This window comes from Sceloporus undulatus, chromosome 3 (assembly GCF_019175285.1).
Source record: "Sceloporus undulatus isolate JIND9_A2432 ecotype Alabama chromosome 3, SceUnd_v1.1, whole genome shotgun sequence".
Classification (NCBI taxonomy): Eukaryota; Metazoa; Chordata; class Lepidosauria; order Squamata; family Phrynosomatidae; genus Sceloporus; species Sceloporus undulatus.
Window position 1 is genome coordinate 71,411,547 of NC_056524.1, and position 22,908 is coordinate 71,434,454.

Below are 22,908 nucleotides of genomic sequence, written 5' to 3' on the forward strand. Positions count from 1 at the left end.
CTCATTAATTACGTTCTTGTGGAGAGCTTTCCATGTGAATAGCTGGGTTGTAAATCCCATGGAGTAGCCTCCAAGAATAATATCTGCTCCCCCTTTGGATCTTCGTTCAACATATGGTTTGGTAACAGAGCTGAGGGAGCAAGTGCAACATTGGAACACATCTAGCAGTGTAGTCCTACTGTCCTGTAATTCATGGATGGATAAAGTGTGACCCCATTGCTTTTTTTCTAGTTTCCCAAACTCTAACCCCCTTCAAGCTCTTGCATAGCACTAGGTTTTGTTCCTCCCAAAGGTCAGTTGCCTCTGCTGGAGGGCTCCAAGAACTGTGGATTTATTTATTTATTTAAAAATCTCTTTAAAACTGCCTGGAAATCATGGAAACTGCAGCCAAAAGTAGCTTTCAGTTGAGATTTGCAGGGGGAAATGTAGAATTGTGGTTTGTCATAGAGGTGAAAATTGTGCCTTGTCTTTCTGAAATTGCCCAACCTTGCTTTATTTTCATAAAGCCCCTTCACAAGGAATAACAAATGTGCACATATGTACTGACAATTGCTTTATATTAGTACTGTAGTTATCTGCATAATGGTTTGAGAAGGAAGTGTATTAATAAATTAATAAATTTATAGTATATTAATACATTTCTCTTTGTGTCATATGCAAAAAATGCTGCATTCCAGGTGAAATTGTGGATCCTACTACTGAAATGGTACCTACATTGGAAGCAAATGTTACAGAAGGACTGTCAGTGATTAGTGCCACTGCTCTGTCCATGACAGAGAGCACAGTGATTCCATTCACTCCTAAATCTACCGAGGCAATGACAGTGCCCCCAAGTGGCACTCAAATGTCAAACACTCTTTCAATAGCAAAAAATGTGCCAGCATCTCAGAGTACAAGCACATTAGGCTATGTCAAGGATAATAAGATTCTGAGTACCTCAGCAACAACAAGTCTAGCGACAACTATGTGGGGCAATGTCACAACATCAAATAGAAATTTAGCAGAGGAAGGATTATCGAAACAAAAACAGCAGAACTCTTCATTGTCCACGTTACCTGGAGTTTCAAATACTACTGTTTATCCTTTTGTGACAAGTGGGACTGTAGGAGAGGCAAGCACACCCAGCCTCTTAACTGACAGAAATTCTCAGAAAGATCCATCCCTGAATGTAACAGAACATCCTGCTCTAAATCAAAGCCTTGATAAAGAGGTGGGGAAAGATAACAGATCGTGGTCAGAGGAAAAAATATCCAAAATGTCCCTGTCTTCCTCTGAGGAGCACACCCATTCCGCCTTTGCTACAGATTGTGGTGGTGAGTTCAACTGTACTATAGACCTTTTCTTAAATGTAATAGGATAAAATGAAGAAAAAGACATTGTGGGTGTGAAAAATGCAAGATTATTTAAATATAATAAAGACAATCTAATTGCCCCATCTAAATGCAATAAAATGTGACAATGCAATAAAAACAATGTAATAAATGTAATTAAAATAATGAAATACAATGAAAACCAGCAGTAAAAAAAGAACTCTATAAAACACTCAGACTAGCCTAAAATGTCTGAGTAAATAAAAAAAAAAAATTGACCTGCCCCCAAAACGATTGCAAGGTCAGCACCAGTTACATCTCACTGAGGAGGATTTTCCCAAAAAAGGGGACCAATATAGCAAAAGCTCTGTCTCCGCTTTTGCTTTTGGTTCTTATGTTCTCCTTTAGATTATATATAACACAAAACAGGCATCTTGATAAGAGCTGTTTTTGAAGTAAGGAGAGCTACAAGAACACGATTCATAGTATAATTCTGCATAAAGAGTCACATTCACTTGTTATGCAGAATGTCACTTTGGTGGGATATGAGTTATTTTGTGGCATTTTAAGTCATTTTTTTATTTTTTAAAATGTTGACAACACATTAATCTCTTAAATAATAATTAAGAATGAATGTTAATGAGTGGTACTTAATTTGTTGGAATAGTTTCCAATATCTATTAGATATTGAAAAATATCCAGGCAGTGAATATTTTGCAAGAATTCTAAGGACATTTTCTTTGTTTCTCTTGAAAATTTTAATTATCCCCTCTTTTCTTTTTAGTGCCTCCTCAAGCTGGAAGAATTATTTTTTCCAATATAACCAGTACTAGCTTTCATGTCGGCTGTCCCACAAATTTTTCACAGAATTCTGCTTTCCAGTTTTTTCTCTTTGAGGGAAAGCAGCTTCTACAAGAGATTAAAACCCAGAGCAGCAACTTGACTTTTTCCAGATTAAAACCTGGGATTTTGTATACTGTGGAAATGCAGGTGGAAGTTTGTGGAAAGAAAGGTAAACTAGTACAGCATAAAGTAATGACAGGTAAGAAAAGGAGTTAATTTTCTGAATCTAGTGCCTTAGAAATCCAGAAGAGAAAGAAGAACTCTGTACATTCTTGAGGAACTATTAAATATGGGCATGCATTTAGTGCCATTAGCACAGTTTTTTCATATATCATATCATTGTCTTTTCACACCTATTGTGCATCAATGGAATAAAAATTCCAAAATTAATCATGTCATATGGACAACCTCTTTCTCATCCCTAAATGCAACAGAATAGACTAATAACAGACTTTGGCCTAAATACTATTGTTAGCATAAAATAGAGTAAAATAATTTAATCAACTGTATTTATCTACATGTTCACTCACCATTTACCAGTTATTTGAATGTATTTATTCTAGTTAAGAGTAACCAACAGATTGTCAACCTCAATCTGAAAGTATCATTGCTCTGTGTTTGAAAGTAACATTCGTTACTTTTCTTTCATTTGTTTTCATTCTTTTGCCATTTGGGATGTGACAAAAAGCTCCAACAATTTATCTGAAGCTTTCTTGATTTGCAGATTGTGATCTGATCAACATCTTTATAACTAATAATCTTGTCTTTGTGATCTGTCCAGCATCCTTATAACTAATAGCCTTAATTATTTCCTCAATAACTTGCAGCTGTGCAGAAATTTAATGGAACAGTCAGGATATCAAATATGAACTATAGATCAGAGTTCAGCGATTCAAGTAGTGAAGAGTTCCAAAATTTTACACAGTTGTTTCTCACTGAAGTAAGTGAATATGGAAAAAAAAAAACTAGAGAAATTCAATTTTGGAATGCATAATTACGTAACTGCTAGGTGTGATGTGCCTTTTGGAAATATGGGTTTAAATGAATTGATAATCTCTTGATTATACTATTGGGAAAGAGAACTGTAATCCAATAGCAAGAACTTGATGCATGTCAAGTTGTATCTTATAAATAGGGGGGCAGGGGGAGGAGTCCAGAGAGATCAGATCTATAAAAGCAGAGAGAAGAGTCCTTCCTATTCACTCAACCTACAGAGTAGAGCTTGGAAAAGTGACTTTATGGGGTTTAATCCAATTAGTCTGAACAACAGTAGACTCACTAAATCAACTGGGAACTCAGTAAATCTAGTAGATCTAAATCTAGGTGCAGCTGGGTCTACTCCAGATACAACTAACCATTGGATTTAAGCTTTGGACTACAACTCTGAGAGTCCCCCAGCCACCATGATCAGTAGTCATGCTGCCTGGACTATTTGGAGTTGTAGTCCAAAAAGTAACTTTTTAAAGTTCTGATGTAGAGGAGCAAAGAGGAGGAGAGATTATCCATGTTCTACCTCAACATATGTTTTTCCATATATATTTACATTTCCAGGTCTGGCCCATAGCAAGGAGTGAAAATTTGGCCAGACCTGCCTACTTTTATTCTACATGTCTAGCAAAAAGGGTGAACCAGTTGGGCTCTGTGTGTAGGTATACACACATGTGGGGTTCCTGATTTATTTATTTTTTTACTGATTGTGAATTGTGATTTTACTCTGGTACAGATGTACATGAATAAAATATGTTCTTACTTTTTGCTGAACATACTGCGTCAGAAGCAGGATCAGTGGTCACGATCCTGCTCATGTTGCATTTAGTGACTGTGTAGTGTAAGTAACAGAATATATATATTTTAGGTAACCTCACATCCATGTTACAATATTTTTCAAAAGGGAAGATTTGAGAATTATTCAAACTTACTGTGCTTGTGGGAAACTGCATACTTCAAAGCAACTTTCTTATCTTACCCATCTTGTGATTTGCTTTACCATTTATTAAAAACAACAACAACAACTGACCGTCCAGTCAGTTTGAAGGGCAAGTCTGAAGGAATTGGTGATTATTGGCTAACTTCTCTCTCATAGGGTCATGCTAACTCCTGAATGTTCTGTTATCTGTGACTGAAACATGAAGCATTTCATGTATTATCTGAGAATTATGCCACCTACAAAACATAATGTTTCAAAGCATTCATAGTACCCACGTTCATACAGTACATGCATTCTGTTTTGATAACAGATACGCACATCTCTGCCCCTTAGCATTATTCAGAAAATGGATGCTGGTATGATTCAAATGTTGATAATGAATATTACCAATGGAAGCATAGTGGTAAGCTTCAGTCTCCTGATTCCAGCAGATATGGATGCAAACAATGTTACTAGATCTTTTCTTGAAGCTTTTCAAAACAATTGCTATTTGATGATTGATAACAGCAGTGTCTCCATACATGGTAAGTTAGTGATTTATTTTATCACAATGATCAGTGCTGTAGTTCAGATCTGGACTCTGATAATCATCTACAAAAACTTCATTATTTTCACTGAGCTTGCACCTGTTATCTTGCAGAATAAAAACACATGGTTCATCATCTCACAGTTAAGGCAGTACATATTTGACCACAAATATAGCACTGTCTCTGGCATTGATGTGACCTTGTTGCTTCTGGGAAGTCAGGGCTGGCCTTAGTCTTTTTGCTGTCACAGGGATTACCCTCCAGATTATATGTAATCATTATTTCAGAGCCTCACCTTCTGATCTCTTGTTCTAAACTGTAGTCACTCCTCTTCCTCTAGTGTGAATAGAAAATAAGCATCTTCAAAATGGCATGTATTTATCTGTTTATTGATAGCTCAAGCAATAATTTATGCAGGAGAAGCCTATGTTTACTAACATATAAGCTAGTCTCTTTGAGTTCTGTGGAACTTTCTCTTAAGTTTTTGTGTGTATTATTATAGCCCTAGAAATGGCACCTCATTTCACAGGACAGTGGCAAGCTGAGACAACAGATGGTACATACTTGACACTATGCAGAATGTGCTGAAACCTTCTGGTGTCTTTAAGTGTATGCAGCTGATTAGGCTAAAGTCTAGGTTTGCCAATTTTGGGAACAGCTTCATGGGGCATTACAGATTAAAGCCCTTCCAGGGTAACTTCCTAACTAGGGCTGGTACCAAGTACTGTACTTTATCACAGACAGGGGAAATGCTTGTAAGCATTCATAAATGGAAACAATAACATTCTGTACAAGAAATGCTGGTGCAGTAAATTAATAACCACACACTAATGCATCATTCTTCTTCTTTTTTTATTCTTCTTTTTTAAAAAACAGATTACGATGAATGTGTGAGAGAAGAAACTGATTGTTCCGCTGATGCATCTTGCTATAATACTTATGGATCATATGAGTGCAACTGCAAAGAAGGATTTATCAATGTAAACACTGAGAGACCTGGGAGAATCTGTGAAGGCAATATTTCAATATTCTATTTTCATTTTTTTCCAGTTCAGATATTATTAAATTGTTAGGCCTGATAGAAAAAGAGTACTCACATTTTATTATTTTATTCTCATTCTAGTTTTGTCATAGCAGTATTTAAATTCTAATATTTCATGGTGGCAATCCACATGAATCTTTTGTTTAGCTATATAAATGTGTAATATGTGTATGAAATACATTTTGATGTTTTCATGTGTATAAATTGAGATACGGGGTGACAGACACTAAAAATCCAACAAATGACTTCCACACAAGGCAACTGAAAGAAAGTACATAACTGTGAAGAAAAAAGTAATATAGGCCCTGTACAGATGGGCCTGATAGCACATACTCAGTACATGCTAGGGTTGCCTGGGAGCATTCTTTTCAGACGCTCCCTAACCCTAGTATGTACTGAGTACGTTAAAATGGCAGCGCCCTGTCTACATGGGCACCGCCATTTTGATGTAACAGCCACGTCATGTCCAAATGGTGTGGAGTGGCCGTTACGTACTGGCGCCCTTTCAGCGGCACCAAAATGAGCTCCAAAATAGAGCTCCTTTCATGCTGCGTATCACTGGCACAGCTTTTACACAGCCGCGCCAGCGATACTGAAGAGAAAGGGGCCAAGCGGCCCCTTTCTCTGTCTCCCTGCCGCTGTCGGGGTGTCCTTGGGGCATGAAGCCCCAAGGACACTCCTTTCCAGGCTGCAGGGAAGCGTAGTTTTGCTGCTTCCCCAAGGCCTGGAAAAGCAGCAGATCGGGGCCTCCGGGGTTGCCGCTGTGGCAGCTCAGGCCCTGATCTGTCGGCGAAAGGGGCAGGTGCAGGCCACCTCAAAGGGGCGGTCTGTATCCCACCGTAATTAACAATTTGCTGCCCTTTTGAGGCACCCAAAATTCACTGTCACATTCACACAGAGCTTAGAATTAACTAGTTAAAAAGTAATTATTTATTTGTTATTACTCATTCATTTCTCATAAGAACAAGTATATGACTAAGTTACACTGTGATGGTGACTTAACAAGGGATAACTGCACCCCTTTTGCTGTCATTGAATATTGGAGGAGGGCTATCAAAAGATTCTAATGCTGATTCATGCTGATGACTTATGATTCTGCTGTAGGCATTGAAGTGATAATGAAGTGGATGGCTTGAGAGTGTGGTTTGTACTATTGATCAGCAGTTTGGCATTCACGTTTTTTTAATAAGTAGCCATCTAGTTACTTTTAAAATACAGTAAAGGGGCTCCTTTTAAAAAATGTAACAAAAATGACAAATTGGAATCTTGAAATCATAAGTGTCAGTAATTACTTTATAAACTTTCTAAGCTCTGGTCAAATAGCTAAACAGATGAAAGAAGTTATATAGTGACAGAAGAAACAGTAATATACCATTCACTGAGAAATCTAATATACATTCACAAAAAATTAAGTAAATAGAGCAAAGGATAAATGAAATTATACTATCTGTGGAAAAATATTAAAAGTGAGAGAACTGACAAGAGTGCAGGATGGTGCAATCTAGCCATGCCACCCCTCACTATTTCATATATAGTATACTTTCACATATCCAAATTTCCTGGATCTCTAGATGATATTGGGAATTTTTTTTGTATGTTTTTCTAGTTTTGCTCAATTTTCACAGCAAAAGGTACTATTTCATCTAATGCAAAGCTTACTCTGAAGGAACAATGATAAAAATCACTTTCCTCACCTTCTCTTGGAAACGTATTTACCAAGAGAGGGGAAAGCATGCATATCTCTGTGTGACCTGCTTATCTTAAAGCACTGTAGGCGAAGCAAACAATTTTGTCCTTCTTAATGAGGCTCTGAAAAGGATGCTGAAATAGGAATTTTGACCATCTGTTTACCTCCTGCAAAAGACAGTCCCTATTCCAAAACAGGGTCCTTGTTAGCTCCAGCAGAATAGGATTTCTAAAAGTAAAATTTAATTGTCGCTTTGGAATTATTTTTCCAGAGAGAAAGAGAAGCAAAGGCCATGAATAGGATTCCAAAGAGGTGAAAGTTCAACCAAGTTAATTGGGTTTCAGCCCTTTTGGAAATACTTCTTTTGACCTGAAAATGGAAATGTGTGAACACTGAGGTGCATTTGCCATTAAAATACAATTTCTTTAATCATCGATAAGTGCATTTTACCTGATAGTTGGGAAGAAGATGAATTGCAAAAAATGCAATTGTAATACTCTTTCCCCTCACATTCTATAGTACGAATTTCCAGCTATGCTACTCAGAAAAAAGAATGGTGCAGTACTGTTTTGCCTTTGACTTATTCATATATTTCAAGTCATGAACCATCATCACCTTCTGTCTCCACAGCCAAAGGTTTGGAGAATACAGTCACAAGCTCTTCAGTTAATAAAGCATTAACAGAACCAACAGTGAATGACCGTAATTCACTTCAAGCTTCATCCTTGCCATTCACTAAGTTTTCAATTAAGAATGAAGTCCAAGTGCTTTGTGAGTTTGAAAAAATTGTCATCTCCATCCAGAAGGCTTTCCTGCAGAACCGATCAATCCCAGAATCTTCTTTTTACCTGGGAAGACCTCACTGCAATGTAAGCAAAAGCAATTCCAGTCATGTCATTCTTCAAACCGGATGGAATGAATGTGGAACTGAAGTACAAAGTGTAAGTCATTTTGATTTCTGAAGGAAAAAAAAAGAAAGGATGGAATTAGAATCATAGTATTGTAGAACCACAGAGTTGGAAGATACCACAAGGGCCATCCAGTTCAACCCCCCTGTCATGCAGGAATACACAATCAAATACAATTGCATATAGTAAGAATGATGGGTAAACTGATATAAGTGGTTGAAACATTTATTGCAGATTTCACACTCATAAACCCACTACCCAAGTGGAATTACGTATTTAGTTAATCAAGAGATAGGATAGTGGAGATGGTTCACCAATAATTTGGCCTTATTTCAGCACCAATTAGCTGTTCACAAAAGTGTTCTATTGGATAGTGGGTTTGATTTTGATTTTGATGAATTGTTTTCTGTTGTTTTGATCTAAGTTAGTTTATATTGCTTTAAGTTATGTTATTGATTATAACCCAATCTGGCATCTTTAGGTGTAGAATGACATATAAATTTCTTAATGAAGAAGTAAAACTGTATACATGGTACCCTTAAGTAAAACTTCTCAGATATATGTCAGGGGTACTGGATGAGTTATAATGCTTTCTCGTTAGTGGATAGTGAAATTGCTATAATACATTACCTCACTACACTCTTATAGTGGTGCTATTCCGCTTTTAATGCTCTGGTGCTTCCTGTTGCATTCTGGGGTTTGTAGTTCTAGAGGCCTAAGAGCTCTCTGGCTGAGGATTCTAAATGCTCCTCTCTCAACTGCAAATCCTAGAATGCAACAGGAGGCAGCCAGAGCAGTTATAGTGGAATAGCAGCGCTATAAGAATGTAGTGCTGTAATATAATTTTCCCCATTTATTTCCTTAAATGAATAGCAGTATGACCTCCATAACTGAGATGTAAACCAGCAAAGTGAAGAGTGAATGGATAGTGAAATGAAAAGAAGAATGAAATGAAAAACTATGTCCTTTTTGCCTTTATGTTTCAGAATACAACACACACCATAGTAAAAACAATTCTCCGAAATGATATGTCTTCCCTGGGTGTTATCCACCATTTAAGAGTTGCCAGCCCGATTCATTGTGTGTTTCCGAATGATCTCTTGACTTCATCTGGATACACTCAGGAAGGGTAAAGAAAATCTCAACAAATAAAAGGGGAATGAAATCATGGAAGGCATAGTAGTGATTGTTCATGTTCAATAAAGTAAATTTTAAGAAGAGAAACAGAAGCCTCTGAATTTTCTGATGAAGTTACATTATAATCTTGTTCCACAGCTAAGAACCTCCCAATAGTTTTTATCAATGACAACACATCAATGGCTATGCAACTTTCTTCAGTGCTTTGTTTTCTAACCTGCAAAAGAAGAAGGTGGTTATATTGTTCTAGTCCAGAAACTGAGAGTTGAACAGGATCATTGTTCTTTTGCAATGTTTAGAAATAATGCTTCTATTTTGCACATATAAGAGAGGGGAAAAACAGCACTAAATGCTCCAAGAATGTTAACCATGACTGATTCTCTTGCAGAGTTTATACAATGTTTGAGGATTTACATGGATCAGGACGTTTCTTAACAGAAATGCAGTTGTTCATTGGAAATTCTCCAGTTCCCAAAAATTTCAGCATCTCTGCTAGTGAAGACATAATGATTGAGGTGGGAATTCAGACAGAAGATAGCAAGCTCAAGGTGGTTGTTGGTGAATGTTGGGCGACTCCAACTAATAACTCAATGGATCTTCTATCATTTCCTTTTATACATGGCAGGTATGTCTCTTTCATATGGAACCTCTGAAGTTATATTCTAAGATACAATCAACAAAATACTATTTGTCATTTCCAGGAAATGTGGGTTCATGCATAAAAGAGTCCGGTGGGAAAGCAGGTCCAAGAGCAGATTGTATCAAGTATGTTATGCAAGTCCCTTCAAGAATGGAAGAGTGACTGATGCAGGTCAGGATATTATATGTCCATTGGGCATGTTAGCTCTGGCATCTGAGGAGCTTTAATACAACCTCTCCCCTCCCCAAACTGCAACATTTTCCAAGTTGTGCATTTCCCAAGGTAGAGCATATCTCATTTCATTTTGTGATGGTGGAGTGGATGGAGCTGACCAATCTCCTTCACAAGCTGCATTCTCTGTTTGTGATTTGCTAATGGCAGGAGGACCTCTCAGACTCCAAGGATTCTTCTGTGCTTTTATTACTGGCCAATGTAATCTTTGATTCTGATTGTGGGGTTAGATATGCAGGAACAGTATATAGAAGAACAAGGTCACATTCCCATGAAAGAAAAATATAAGCTATGGACATACAACAGATTCAAGGTATCAGACATTTCACACCAAGACGACTGGCAGAGCCATTGAGGGGGGATGGGGCTTTGATACCCTCCATGATAAGACCAGTATTTTCAAATGACAGCATGGTCCAACGGAGCAAGCTGAGGCATGTGATAGGGGATGGAGTCATATATAAAGACAATAGGCCCTACCATCCTGCCTCTTTTCGATGACCAGCAGTCCACCTTCCCACCCTAAATGCAGTGTGAACTTTGTTGGGCGCTTCAGGACCGGGTAGGAATTTTCTCCCCTTTCCCCGGGTTTTTTTTTTTGCCTACCCCATAATGTGTGAAGGGACTGGAAATTCGCTAAGGGTGGCTGATAAATAGCTGTCACTGGCCCATATGGGGTTAAAGAATTGTTTAGTATGCACCTTTGGCACCCCTTTGTGGTAAAAGGTTAGGCTGTTGATCAGCTTGTACACATCAAGGGACATGGAGTTGTGAGAGAACCTGCCTTTGGGGTAGACATGGGGGTTTTGCTCAATGTTACAAATTCGAGGGAGTTTGGGGGAGAGTACCTTATGTTTACCTTCCTAGGACTGGCTGAGGATGAAATCCGAATCATCAGATTTACCTCAGGGTTCGGTGTTTGTGCCCAAAGGGAAGGCTGAAGAGGAGGTCTAGGATTTTTTTTTCCCCTTAGCTTTTTATTGAGTTTTCCATCTATTGCCAACATAACATACTTCAAAATATACACACATTCTCTTTCTTTTTACATTATAACAGTACTTTATGCCAACAAGCTTTACTATTATTGTTACCCCACTTCCCTTCCCCAAACTTCTAGAATTCAACTTAATCATTATTACACAGAACAGTTCTTGTGACACTTCTGTAAATGTTGTACAATATCATTACCTTCCTCCCACCTTTAATTTATGTTACAATAGACTAATTGTTATTGTTTTTCCTTCTATGTTTGTTGTAACATTATCAACTCAAAAGCTTAAAGGTATACCCTTTAGTTTAAAACATTCTTTCTTGTTTCTTTACTTATCCAATTTCCTTCTTAACTTTCCTGTCTTCTGGTCTTGTTTAAATGATTCTCTTGCAGGATTTACCGTACAGGCTTACAAATCTAGATAAACAAGGCCAATTTTATCATTATTTTTATGTCAGATAATTTCCTCAATATTTGAAGCCCAGTTTGCAACATTACCCCAAGTCTTTTCCAGATATTCCATTACCTTTTCCCAACATCCTCTCCATTTGTCATTATTTTCATCTTGTAATTTATGTGACAGCAAATCCAATTCCATCATCTCATATAGTTTCAAGAGGAGGTCTAGGATTGACACCTGGCTTCAGCTGGACTTGCACCAGGCTTTCACTTTAATCATTCTCTCACAGTTTGACTTTTAAGGTTTAAGTTCAAGTGCTTAGCTTTAAATAGGATGTAGGTCAAATAAATGGCCCTTTATTCATCCAATGTATGTGTCTGGTTTCTTTCTTTCATGGTTGGGTATCAAAAGAGTGAAGCTTACAAAGAAATAAAGTAAATAAATAAACAAAGCAACTAGAAACTATAATTTCAGGTTGATAGCTCTGCAATTTTTCAACATTCTTAAAGCCATTCCCCAAGTCACACACACAGAGACACATACCACTAATGGTCTGGATATAGCTAAAAATGCAGTTCTCCTATGATACTTTCTGAATGGCATAGCCCTTATTTGTATTTCTACACAACCATTCATCTTTAATAGCAATGCTTTAACTTATTAGTCCATTAGACCAACAAACTATTGCATCTCAGCCTCAGCACTGTTTCTGTTAACATGGGACATTATACTGTTCTACCTTAAAAAGTTGTTGTCAATATCATTTAGACAGTGTCTTTGAAGTGGCTAAAACTCTTCAAAAAGGTATATAAATAATGAATTTTCAGTATGTTGCATAATTAGGTAGATTTTTAAAACTTAGCATTTGTATTACACTTTGGAGTTTTCATACCACATCATATACTTTACTTTAGCAATCAGACTGAAGTGATTAAGAGGCCATTCATGAAAAAGAGACTTATGGCAGGATACAGATCACCCCTTTGAGGTGGCCTGCACCCACCCCTTTCCCCAATGGATTGGGGCCTGAGCTGCTATGGGCCCGATCCGCCACTTTTCCAGACCTCAGCCGGCCTGGAAAGGGGTGTCCTTGAGGCTACATTTGCCAAGAACACCCCGACAGCGGCAGGGAAAGAAAGAAAGGGGCCACTTGGCCCCTTTTTCTTTTGTATCGCTGGCTCAGCCATGTAAAGGCTGTGCCAGCGATACGCAGTGCAAAAGGATCTCTGTTTTGGAGCTCCTTCCGGTGCTCTGCAGTGGTGCCAGGACGTAACGGGCGTGCTGCACCATTTGGACGTGACACAGCCGTTATGTCAAAATGGCAGCGCCCATGTAGACAGGGCACCGCCATTTTGACGTCCTGGCGATGTACTAGGGTTGCGGGGCATATATAAGCAATGCCCCGAGGCAACCCAAGTAAGTCACCAGGACGCGCTTAATGGCCCATCTGTACGGGGCCTAAAAACTCATTTTGTGCTTCTAATACATGTATTTGTATATAATGTTGGTTACTTGAATATAGGTAGTTTCCATAGCAGAGGATGGCCTCTCTGTTATAGTCCTCACTGTTAGGATATGACTGTGGTAGTGGGGGGGGGCAAACAAATGGGTTCCTTGTATGTCTAGTTGGATGGAGAGGACGATGCAAGAAAGGGGAAAACACATTAACATGTCGATGCCTCCTTTTCTTTCTGAAAAGAACCTAATAGCAGAGCTTTTGATATACAATAACTGTGCTTTGTCCTTCAACAAGAAGGGGAGAAGAAGGAGATAGTGACAGAGAAGCCATCCAGTGTCTAAGCATTTATCAGTGGCTAGGCTGGAGGATTCTGTGTTGTCCAAAAATGTAATTTTTCTCAAGCTTTAATTGTGATGTGTGCTCCTACAAATGTGAGCCTCTTGTTGGTATATATATGTCTAGCAGCAGAACCTTCAAATGTTTTGTTTAAATGTATCTAACATTATAAATCATTCTGCAGTTTCTACTTGAACTGTATTGGCTTCACTCTCAATACCTACTCCCTGAAAAACTACCACAACATTTTAGAGGAAGTTCAGAAGCAGAAATACAAGTTTGTGGGTGGTGTTGATTGCTAAGCCATCCGTTATTTTACTGATTTTTATCTTTTCAGCTGTCCAGTTCCAAATACTCACACCACAGTGATTTCAAATGGGATGTCCAGAAAAGCCCAGTTTAAGCTGAAAATCTTTTCTTTTGTGAATGACTCAGTGGTTTACTTACATTGCAAAATCCATGTTTGCATGGAAACACCTGGAACTACTTGCAAGGCGGTAAGAAGTTTCTCTGCCAACTTTCACTATTGCTTCCCTGCAAGCCCAATTTGGAAAACAAAGTGATCGTAAATGCACAGGGGCCCTTTCACACTACACAGTTTCCACTGAAACAATTCTGTGGAATTCTATAATTTGTAGTTTAAGGAAGGGTATTTAGACTTCTCAGCCAGAGAGCTGTAGGGCCTTGCCAATATGTATATCCCAGAATTCCATAGGATGCAGCCGTGGAAGTTAAAAGCAGAGTCATAACACTATTGTGTAGTGTGAAAAATCCTCAAAAGGAGTAATGTATGTTCTATATATTGCTAAGAAAAGCCATTTGCAACAAAACAAAAATTATCGTGTAAATTACTCTGAGGAACTTCCTGAACTTTCTTCAGCAAAGATAATTTCAAAGCAGGAACTGCAAATGGAAGCATTTCATAAAAGAGGGATTTTTATTGCATGAGAGTAGAAAGCTACCACCATTATTTTGCATAGTTCAGAAAGGCTACTTTTTGGACTACTTCTTCCAGAATCCCCCAGTCAGCATGTTCATGGCTGTACGGCTATGGGATTCTGGAAACTGTAGTGCCCAAAAATAACCTTCTCAAACATTGTTATTTTGCTGCAAAAATAGCTCAGTTTTCCATGATAGACAGCCAGATGAACAGTTCAGGTAGACAGCCAGTACTAGATTTACACTGTCCATGAACGTGGGTCTTTCATGTGATTGGCACTTTGATTTTAATCATTCAATGTGTCAAAATGCTTTTTAATTCTTTAATAATAAGTAGTTGTGTTTTCACTTGGAACTAAACAAAAAGTCAATGTTCAGTATTCTATGCCTTTTGTATTAATTGTTTTATGCTTTTTGATAAGCTCATTTTGTCATGGCCTTTGGCTAGTACAATAAACGTTAACTTGACTTGATATGTCAATTGGGAGGGCATTCCGTAACTGAGTGCCACAGCTGTGAAGGCCATCTCCCATGTGCTCTCAAACCATATTACCCCAATTGGTGAGACACAGAGAAGATCTTCCCCTAGCAGACTGCAGTCTTCAGACAGGTGCATATAGGTAGAAGAGCTCCCTCAAGTATTGATAAACAGCCTTTGAACCCTGCATTACTTGTTGACCTATAAGTGATAGCTTAAAAGTGATTTGCTTGTGGCTAAAGTGAATTTAAACATTATCTGTAGTAACATCACAACAGTTTTGGGGTGAGTAGGTGATAAGAAGTAATAAATAATAGATTATATCCTGACATTATATTAATACATTTCTGGTATTCTATTTTATCTGATACTGTTTATAAACGTTTGTATCATGATATGAGTATTATTGGGGAGTGAGGCTATCTGGGTATGTATCCAGGTTTGTAAGAACTGTGTCTCAAAACATTTGAGCTGTACTTCACCATTATCTTAACACAAGCCTGGTTCTGCTCTCTGAGCTTAGTAGATTTGTACTGACAAGGGAACCTTAAGACTCACTTATTTGAAGACCATGGGGGCAGTCTAGAGGGTAACATGCAGGCAACATGCTGGTACATGTTTGGGTATTTGTACTTTTTAAAATTCTGAATTGATTTGATGCACAACTTGTTCTGATCATCCAGCTTTCACTTATATAAATAGCCACCTCTTTTTTCATTCCAGAATAATTCAGCAAAATTGAGCTAAAACAGTTTGGTGTAGTAGCATTTCTCAGTACATTTTCAAAGCCCACATGGAATTGCTTCCATTATAGGCATGAAATTTTCTGGTGTCATATTGAAGATACCAGAAGTGTGGGTGTGTTCTCTTTCTCCAACTCCTTTCTCTCTGTTTTTCAAATACAGTGATAGGGCATAGTCAAGGCAGCATGGCCCCTGCAAAGGCATAGCTGTTGACAACCACAGTGATTTACCATTATTTGATATTTGTTTGCTATGTCTTAGTTTCCATTACTTGGCAGTATAGTATAGTATAGTATATTACAGCATGGCTATTCTGTTTTACTCCACTAACTTGGTTACACTTTCAGCACAATCCTATGACAGTTTTGTCAATTCTATGGAAAGAAATAGTATTCATTTTTTGCCCACCTAATCGGGGGGGAAAAACGTTAACTGCTACAACAAGACTATTTGCCCCTTATACTAGGGACCTCTGGGAGTTCTTGGAATGTCCCTGCAAATGATGTCTTTGGAGCATATGCAGCTAAAGAAAAATAGCTGGATTGTTACTACTGATCCCCTCACTTTAAGACAAGCTGGAAACAACCATGGGGGGGGATTCATGGCATATAAAATGATTTTGGGGAGTACTTTAGGCCACTGCATGATCAGAACAGAATTCTGATCAACACAATGACCTAAAAAGTGAATTTTAATTTCACAAGGCAGACCTAAAACATTATAACGTACTAACAGGATGCCAGCAGTTGGATTTTGCACAAAATTTGATATTGTAGTTTGCACAGGAACATTGTAACTTCGTGAATTTTTCACTAAAAATCCTGAAAAATGAATAATTGTAAAGGCAGAACAACTTTTGGAATCATGGCCATCAGGGAAAAATCTTTGGAAAGTTTTCATTCTCATGTGCAAGAATAAAATAAAAATGTACATTTCTCGTCATTTCTGTTTTGTCTTTTTCAGTAGGCTCTAACTTCTGTCGGCATCACTTGGCACAGGCTCAGGGAGATGTTTCTCATATTCTAGATCAGAATTGGCAATTTTGGTTCATCCAGAAGCTAGTCCCACCCCATCCCAGAACACACTGCAGGCCACCCCCGCCAGACCCAACTGCTACAACAACACTGAGATTGGACAGCAATTTCCTTGTTTTAGAAGAGGTTTCCTGGTTTGACATTAAATTTCAGCAAAATAGTTTTGAAGAGGCCCAGGGGCTTCAAATATATCCTGTGGTACATATTTCTTACCTACCCCCTATTCTAGACCCATGGTTTTGGACCCAGACTCTTAGTGTTAGTGATGTTTTGACATTAATTAAATTACAGGGAGGAGACGATCAGGAGAGCTTTCCCATAACAAGGCCATAGTAGGAGAGAATTGTGCACGCGTGCACACACACGTTTTTACAAGGTGTTGTTGGAGAAAGCAAATTTAAGGACAGATTGTTGTATAGAAGGATCAAAGTACATGAAAATCAGTTGCAGTTTGTTTACAAAACATTTAATAAGTGCACATCTGTAAACTGTAAAACTGCAATCCTATCATCAGATACCCTGTTGAACATGGTAGAACTTACTTTTGAACAGACATATATTCCACACACACACACACACACACCCAACTTCTGTCTCCTTCCCACATCTATATTCCACGTAAAGGAACAACATCTTTACATATAACAAAGAAGAAAAAGGAAAAAAAAAGAAAAAATATTATACAAATTAATCAATACTTCCCAAATGTTAAGAGATCAAAATTATTTCATAACAATATACATTTCTTTAAAAAAAATACCCATAGAGAGAAGAAAAACATGATTAACCTTAATTATTCTTTTTCTCTCATATTTATTTAGTAATCTCATTTGCTCATGTAAAGCATTATACTTATGGTATAAAGTTCCAATTTCTTTACCACTTCCATCCCAGATTATTAGTATCTTTGTAAGTCTTTGCTAATCTGTCTGGGGAGAGATACCATCTGGACATCATTTTCCAGATGTTTTCTTTTAAACCATAACATCTTCTATTGATATTGTTGTTTTTCTATAATTTCACCTAGTTATCCAATAAATAAATAAATAAAAAGGTCTAATGCTAGGCTTGACAGAATGTCTTGGTAAGCAGGAATGCATATAAAAGAACTATGAGCCTGTACAGACAGGCCAAAATAAAGCTGCTTTGGGTCACTTTGGAGATATGCTGTTTAAATTATTCATGTGTCCTAAGAATCCGGAAACCACGCCAAAGTCACGCTCCAATCCTTAGGACTAGAACATGGCTTTGGCGTGGCTTCCGGACTCTTAGGACACGTGCATCATTTAAATAGCATACCTCCAAAGTGACCCGAAGCAGCTTTATTTCGGCCTGTCTGTATGAGGCCCATGAGCCCAGCTGAAATATTTTGGTGCTAAAGAAATCTGTAGGGTGAGGATGAAATAATAACGATACTATTTTCATTTAGGATCCTGACATTGTCAGGAATTCCTGAGAAGCTTTGATTAGAAAACATGGGAAACTGTCTCATTTGCAGTTTCTACAAGATATGGACACTACATGATCCATTTGCAGTCTTTCTGCAGATTATTAAATGCACATTTTAGTAAGTTTATGTTTGTGTAATCTTACCCATGGGGTACAGTGTTAATATGTACAACTGTACCCACAAATCATTTGCATGACAAAAATATATCATGTACAGCAGGGGTAGGCAACCTGCGGCCCGCGGGCCGGATGCGGCCCGGCGAGGCCTTGGGACTGGCCCCAGCACGGTCCTGCCGCCGATTGCCGCCGGGGCCTTTGGGAGGCAATTGTCTATAGAAGCCTCAGAAACATGCATTTATATTAACATTTTTTTAAAAATCAGCAAATTTTTTCGCATGTCCTCCATTTTTTAAAAAAAGTGTCTTCCATTTGAAAATTTTGTCCTACATTTGTCCTGGTTTATTTATACATTTAATTTTTTTAAAAAATATTTAATTATTTATTTTTTGGCTTCGGCCCCCCAGTTGTCTGAGGGACAGCAACCCGGCCCCCGGCTCAAAAAGATTGCCTACCCCTGATGTACAGAATAGTTGTCTTCTTGTGACTTAGGCTATAAGGCAGTAATTTCAAAGAAAATAGGTCATGGAATTCAGAGTAGACTCATCAGTCAGAAAGAAATTATGAAAATGTATAATCATGTGCACTTATTCCACTGGACTGAATTTGCAACCATTTAGCATATTGTTGTTGTGTGCCTTCAAGTCATTTCCAACTTATGGCAACCCTAAGGTGGCTCTATCATGGGATTTTCTTGGCACTTTTGGCATATGCATTTTAACATTTCATAATGGTAAAAATCCAACCTATGTTTGTTTATGTATTAATGCAGAGCTGCAGTGGGTTCCGTTCTCAAAGGAGTGGGGAAACTATTGCAATGCCCAGGACATCTTGGGGGCCTCTGCGCAAATCCAGTGGTGAGTAATCAGTAAGAACTGTAGAATGGGACATCAGGAAAGAAAAGGTTAATAGTTTGTGTGTGTAAGAGAGAAGGTTTCATATTAGTAGTGGAATGAGATAGATGTTACCAGGCACTTTGCAATGACTTTGCCAATTTCACCAGTCAGTGGAATGATGGAGTGGTGAAAATAATGAGCTGAAACAAACAGGTAAGGCAGAAAAATGGTTTCCATGGTCCGTTTGAACCTCTTGTATCACTGATTGTTCTCCATCACCAGAAGTAAAAAAAAGTCTCCTTCATTCATTGCTGTTGTCGTCATTTATGACGTATGATGACCCTAAAGCAAACTTATCATGGGGTTTTCTGGGGCTGAGAGTATGTGGCTCATCCAAGGTCACCCAGTCGTTTTTGTTTGAAACATTGTGAAAAAAAAATCTTGACCAAGATGCTGCATAGTCAGATTCAACCACAGTGACAGAGCTCTGTTGTCTTTAAGTCTAATGATGTCACCTCCTTAAGGCACTACCTTTTTCAGCCTGGCAGTGCCCCAGCCAAAGGGTTTCTGAGGTTCTACAGACCAGGAGAGTAGGAAATGACATCTTGTGGTTGCAGGGTGCATTGGGAACAAGCGACTGGAGAGATCCCTTGGGGTTCTTCTGCAATTGTTTTTCTTTGAGCCCATCTATGCTTGGGGGGAATGTCTGAATACATTCATCATCTGTTCTGCTTCAGACCTGCTCTACACTTGTTTTATTCAAAGTAGTTGTCAACATTACTGTTGCTGTGGTTAGCTCCCACTACCACTGCCTTTGCTACAGCTCCCAGAGTCAGGACAAATTGTTCCTTGGCAGGGGCCACCGTTTACCTTCCCTGCCCAGAACAACATGTAAATGAAGATTTTTCCTGCTTGTGAGGTGCTGCAGACATAATTCCCTAATGCCCCAAATCTGCAGTGCTTTGGAAAGCCTTTGAAAGCTGAAAAGGTAGAATTTTGGGGTCATGTTTTATAATTAATTACCATAAATGTAAATCCCCAGCAGTTATGATAGTGTAAATCCAGTTTATAATCTTGTAACTATTGAACAGGATGCCAGCCCTCCTCCTCCATCTTTTGTTCCACAACCTATTTCTTTTGTGTGTGTGCAAAAAAGCATATTCCACAGAAACACAAGAAGGGGATGGGTTTTGTTTTCTGCTTTTGCACAAAATACATTTTTCTGTCCCCCAAAGAAAATTTTCACAAAAACACCCCGAAATCAAAACAAAAATATTAGAAAAATGTGGAAAAACTTTTAATTTCACCTAGTGGGGAGAAAACTTTTTGAGTGATTCATTCTTGCATATTAGAATGAAATAAGCAAAGAGTCACATCCATAGTTCATGCTGCAAGAGACTGTGAAACAACAAGGTAGGGAAAGGCTAGAATGAAAGGAAGAGAGGATGAGAGAGAGAGAGAGAGAGAGAAAATATGAATATATATGTAAGAGGTATACTTTGTGTTTTCCTAGGTAGGTGTCCTAGATGAGGAAACAGGTGGGAATGTCTCTAATTTCATATTTCAAATGCTTACTGCTCTGCAGATATAACACTGTATTAACATCCTAAAGAGCTGGAACATTCAGAAATGATACACAGTCTTGATTCCAGTGCTTTTACTGCACATTGTATGACATATAGCCAATTAAAGTTCCTGTAAAAACTTCAATGAAAGGTCAATATTAGGTTTTATAGTTTTACTTGTGTTTTATAATATAAAGTTTATATCATCTCAAAGGTCATCTTTCCATTTTTTTATTTCAGATGATTTAAAGGACAAGAAAGTGCCTGGCTTAGGAGCAGGATATATAATACTCATTGTGCTTGGTATATTTGTTCTTGCACTGGGAACAGTGGGATTTTTTGTTTGCCGACACCAACGGAAGGCTGGCACATACAACTTCAAAATCAAATCTGACAATTTTAACTACCAAGTGTTCTGTGATTGAACATTGCAGTCTTATCACGTGTGAGTTCTGTTGTCCACTGGATGGATGTGATGGTTTTGCACCTCTGTGAAATCTTTTTAAATGAAACATTACAAGTTTACATGAACATGTCTGGTTATATGAACCAGACATGTGTTTCTGTGTAGTCAGTCCTTTATGCAAACAAATAGGCTTTTTAAATCTGTTAGTTTCAACAGAGAGCCTATACAGAACAAAGAGTGGACTATTAGATGGAGATTGCAGTGGCCATATTTCACAAACATTCTTGGCCATTGAGTTTATTAGATGACTGTAAGCATGTCACTCTCAGCTTGATCTAGGTGAGAAGACAAAATGATATAACACCCACAGATGAAATCCTAAACTTTTTGGTGGATGGGTAATATCCAAATGTCATTGGTATATAGGTAATATTATACAGTGGAACCTCGCCATATGTGCGTGCGCCATATGCGGCCTTGAGCATACGCGCTCAAGCCGCGGCGCACGCGTGGGGCAGAAGGGGCGGCGCGTCCCATTCAATTGAATGGGTGCGCGTGCCTGTTGCGCCGCGCATGCTCCCGTGCCGCCGTGCACGAGCCCCATTGTTTACAATGGGGCTCGAGCATAGGCGGAAATTGCCATACGCGGCGGGATCCGGAACGGATCCCCCGCGTATGGCGAGGTTCCACTGTACCACTAATGAAAGATGTCATTATTTTCTCATGCTAGTCTAGACATTCTACAAAATACAATATTGCTCCACATGTTGCTGGACATGATATATCCAACCAAATTTAATCACAAGCAGATGATGCTCAGATTTATCCCCTGATTTCTTCATAAATTCTTTAATAATTTTTCATTAGATTCAGTTGCTATTTCAAAGCTCTTTAGGGTTCTTACAACCTTTTGGGAGGAGAAAAAAATGCTACCACATTTTCAGTTAGGATTATTTCTCTTCTACAGACCCACAATATCATTGTTGATATCACATGTTCTTTAAAGGAAGGACACATTAATCAGTATAAAGGAACAAGTTAGACATAGTTACTCAACAAGTCCTTCATTATGATTTTCCAGTCAGGCAATTAAGGGAATGTGGAATTGGTATCTTCATGCAAATCTGCTAAGTATGCAATGTGAGTGCTGTATTAAGGAAAGCATTTTGAAGTGGTTGCATAAAATCAAGAGAAGCTTTGAGAAATCTATTTAACATATGATACAGTTCAAAGCTGAGAAGAGAATGAGACAGTTTTGCAATTGCTTCTGCCATGTCAGGATAACAGATTTTCCGAGATAGAGGTTGAGTCTGTTCCTGATTAAGTATCCTTGCAATGTTTTAATTTTTTACGGTGCATGTAGCCCTCAGTGGAAAGTATCCTTACTTTAAAGCAAACACCTATGAGAATTTGTTTAAATTTGAGTCTAATAGCAAAGAGTTGTAAAGTCCAGGAAATAAAATTTAAACTCCATTAGTAAAGTTTCTTTCTTTTTCCCTTCCAGAGCCTTCATGGCCAAGGAGGAAGCATGGCCACTGCCTACATGGATATCCCTCTGGATCAACCTGAGAACATCTATAACAACTTCTTGGCAAAATGTATGCCTGTGACTCCAACATTGTCATTTTTTTTTCTTTCTCTTGTTTGACTTTAATACCTCTGCCTGACGAAGAAGCCAGTGGAGCTCTGAAACCTTGCATCATGTATTTTGTGCAATTTGGTTGGTCCAATAAAGGGATCTTGGTTTTATGAATTTTGAATGTTGTTGTATTTTGCTGTATGACCACATGGAAACACCTGGTTATGTTTGCTAGGGTATACTTAGGTTAGTACTTAACTGGAAGACCATCTCCAGATAGGCTAGGAAAGAAATCTGTCTAAAAGTCTAGAGAGCTTCAGCCAG

General features: G+C 38.3%; 1 protein-coding gene across 1 annotated transcript in view; it reads left to right on the forward strand.

The window, feature by feature from the left end:
• The window catches only part of UMODL1 (uromodulin like 1), a gene marked incomplete at its 5' end in the record, with an annotated part of 35,776 nt that extends 13,160 nt beyond the window's left edge, over positions 1-22,616 (forward strand). The window contains 12 exons of the mRNA XM_042458387.1: positions 678-1,313; positions 2,095-2,352; positions 2,981-3,093; positions 4,391-4,604; positions 5,484-5,621; positions 7,967-8,277; positions 9,231-9,373; positions 9,770-10,006; positions 13,776-13,935; positions 18,971-19,055; positions 20,840-21,044; positions 22,510-22,616. Of these exons, the coding sequence (XP_042314321.1) occupies positions 678-1,313; positions 2,095-2,352; positions 2,981-3,093; positions 4,391-4,604; positions 5,484-5,621; positions 7,967-8,277; positions 9,231-9,373; positions 9,770-10,006; positions 13,776-13,935; positions 18,971-19,055; positions 20,840-21,024 (2,480 nt within the window). The remainder of the gene's footprint in view (positions 1-677; positions 1,314-2,094; positions 2,353-2,980; positions 3,094-4,390; positions 4,605-5,483; positions 5,622-7,966; positions 8,278-9,230; positions 9,374-9,769; positions 10,007-13,775; positions 13,936-18,970; positions 19,056-20,839; positions 21,045-22,509) is intronic.
• Positions 22,617-22,908: the final 292 nt, after the last annotated feature.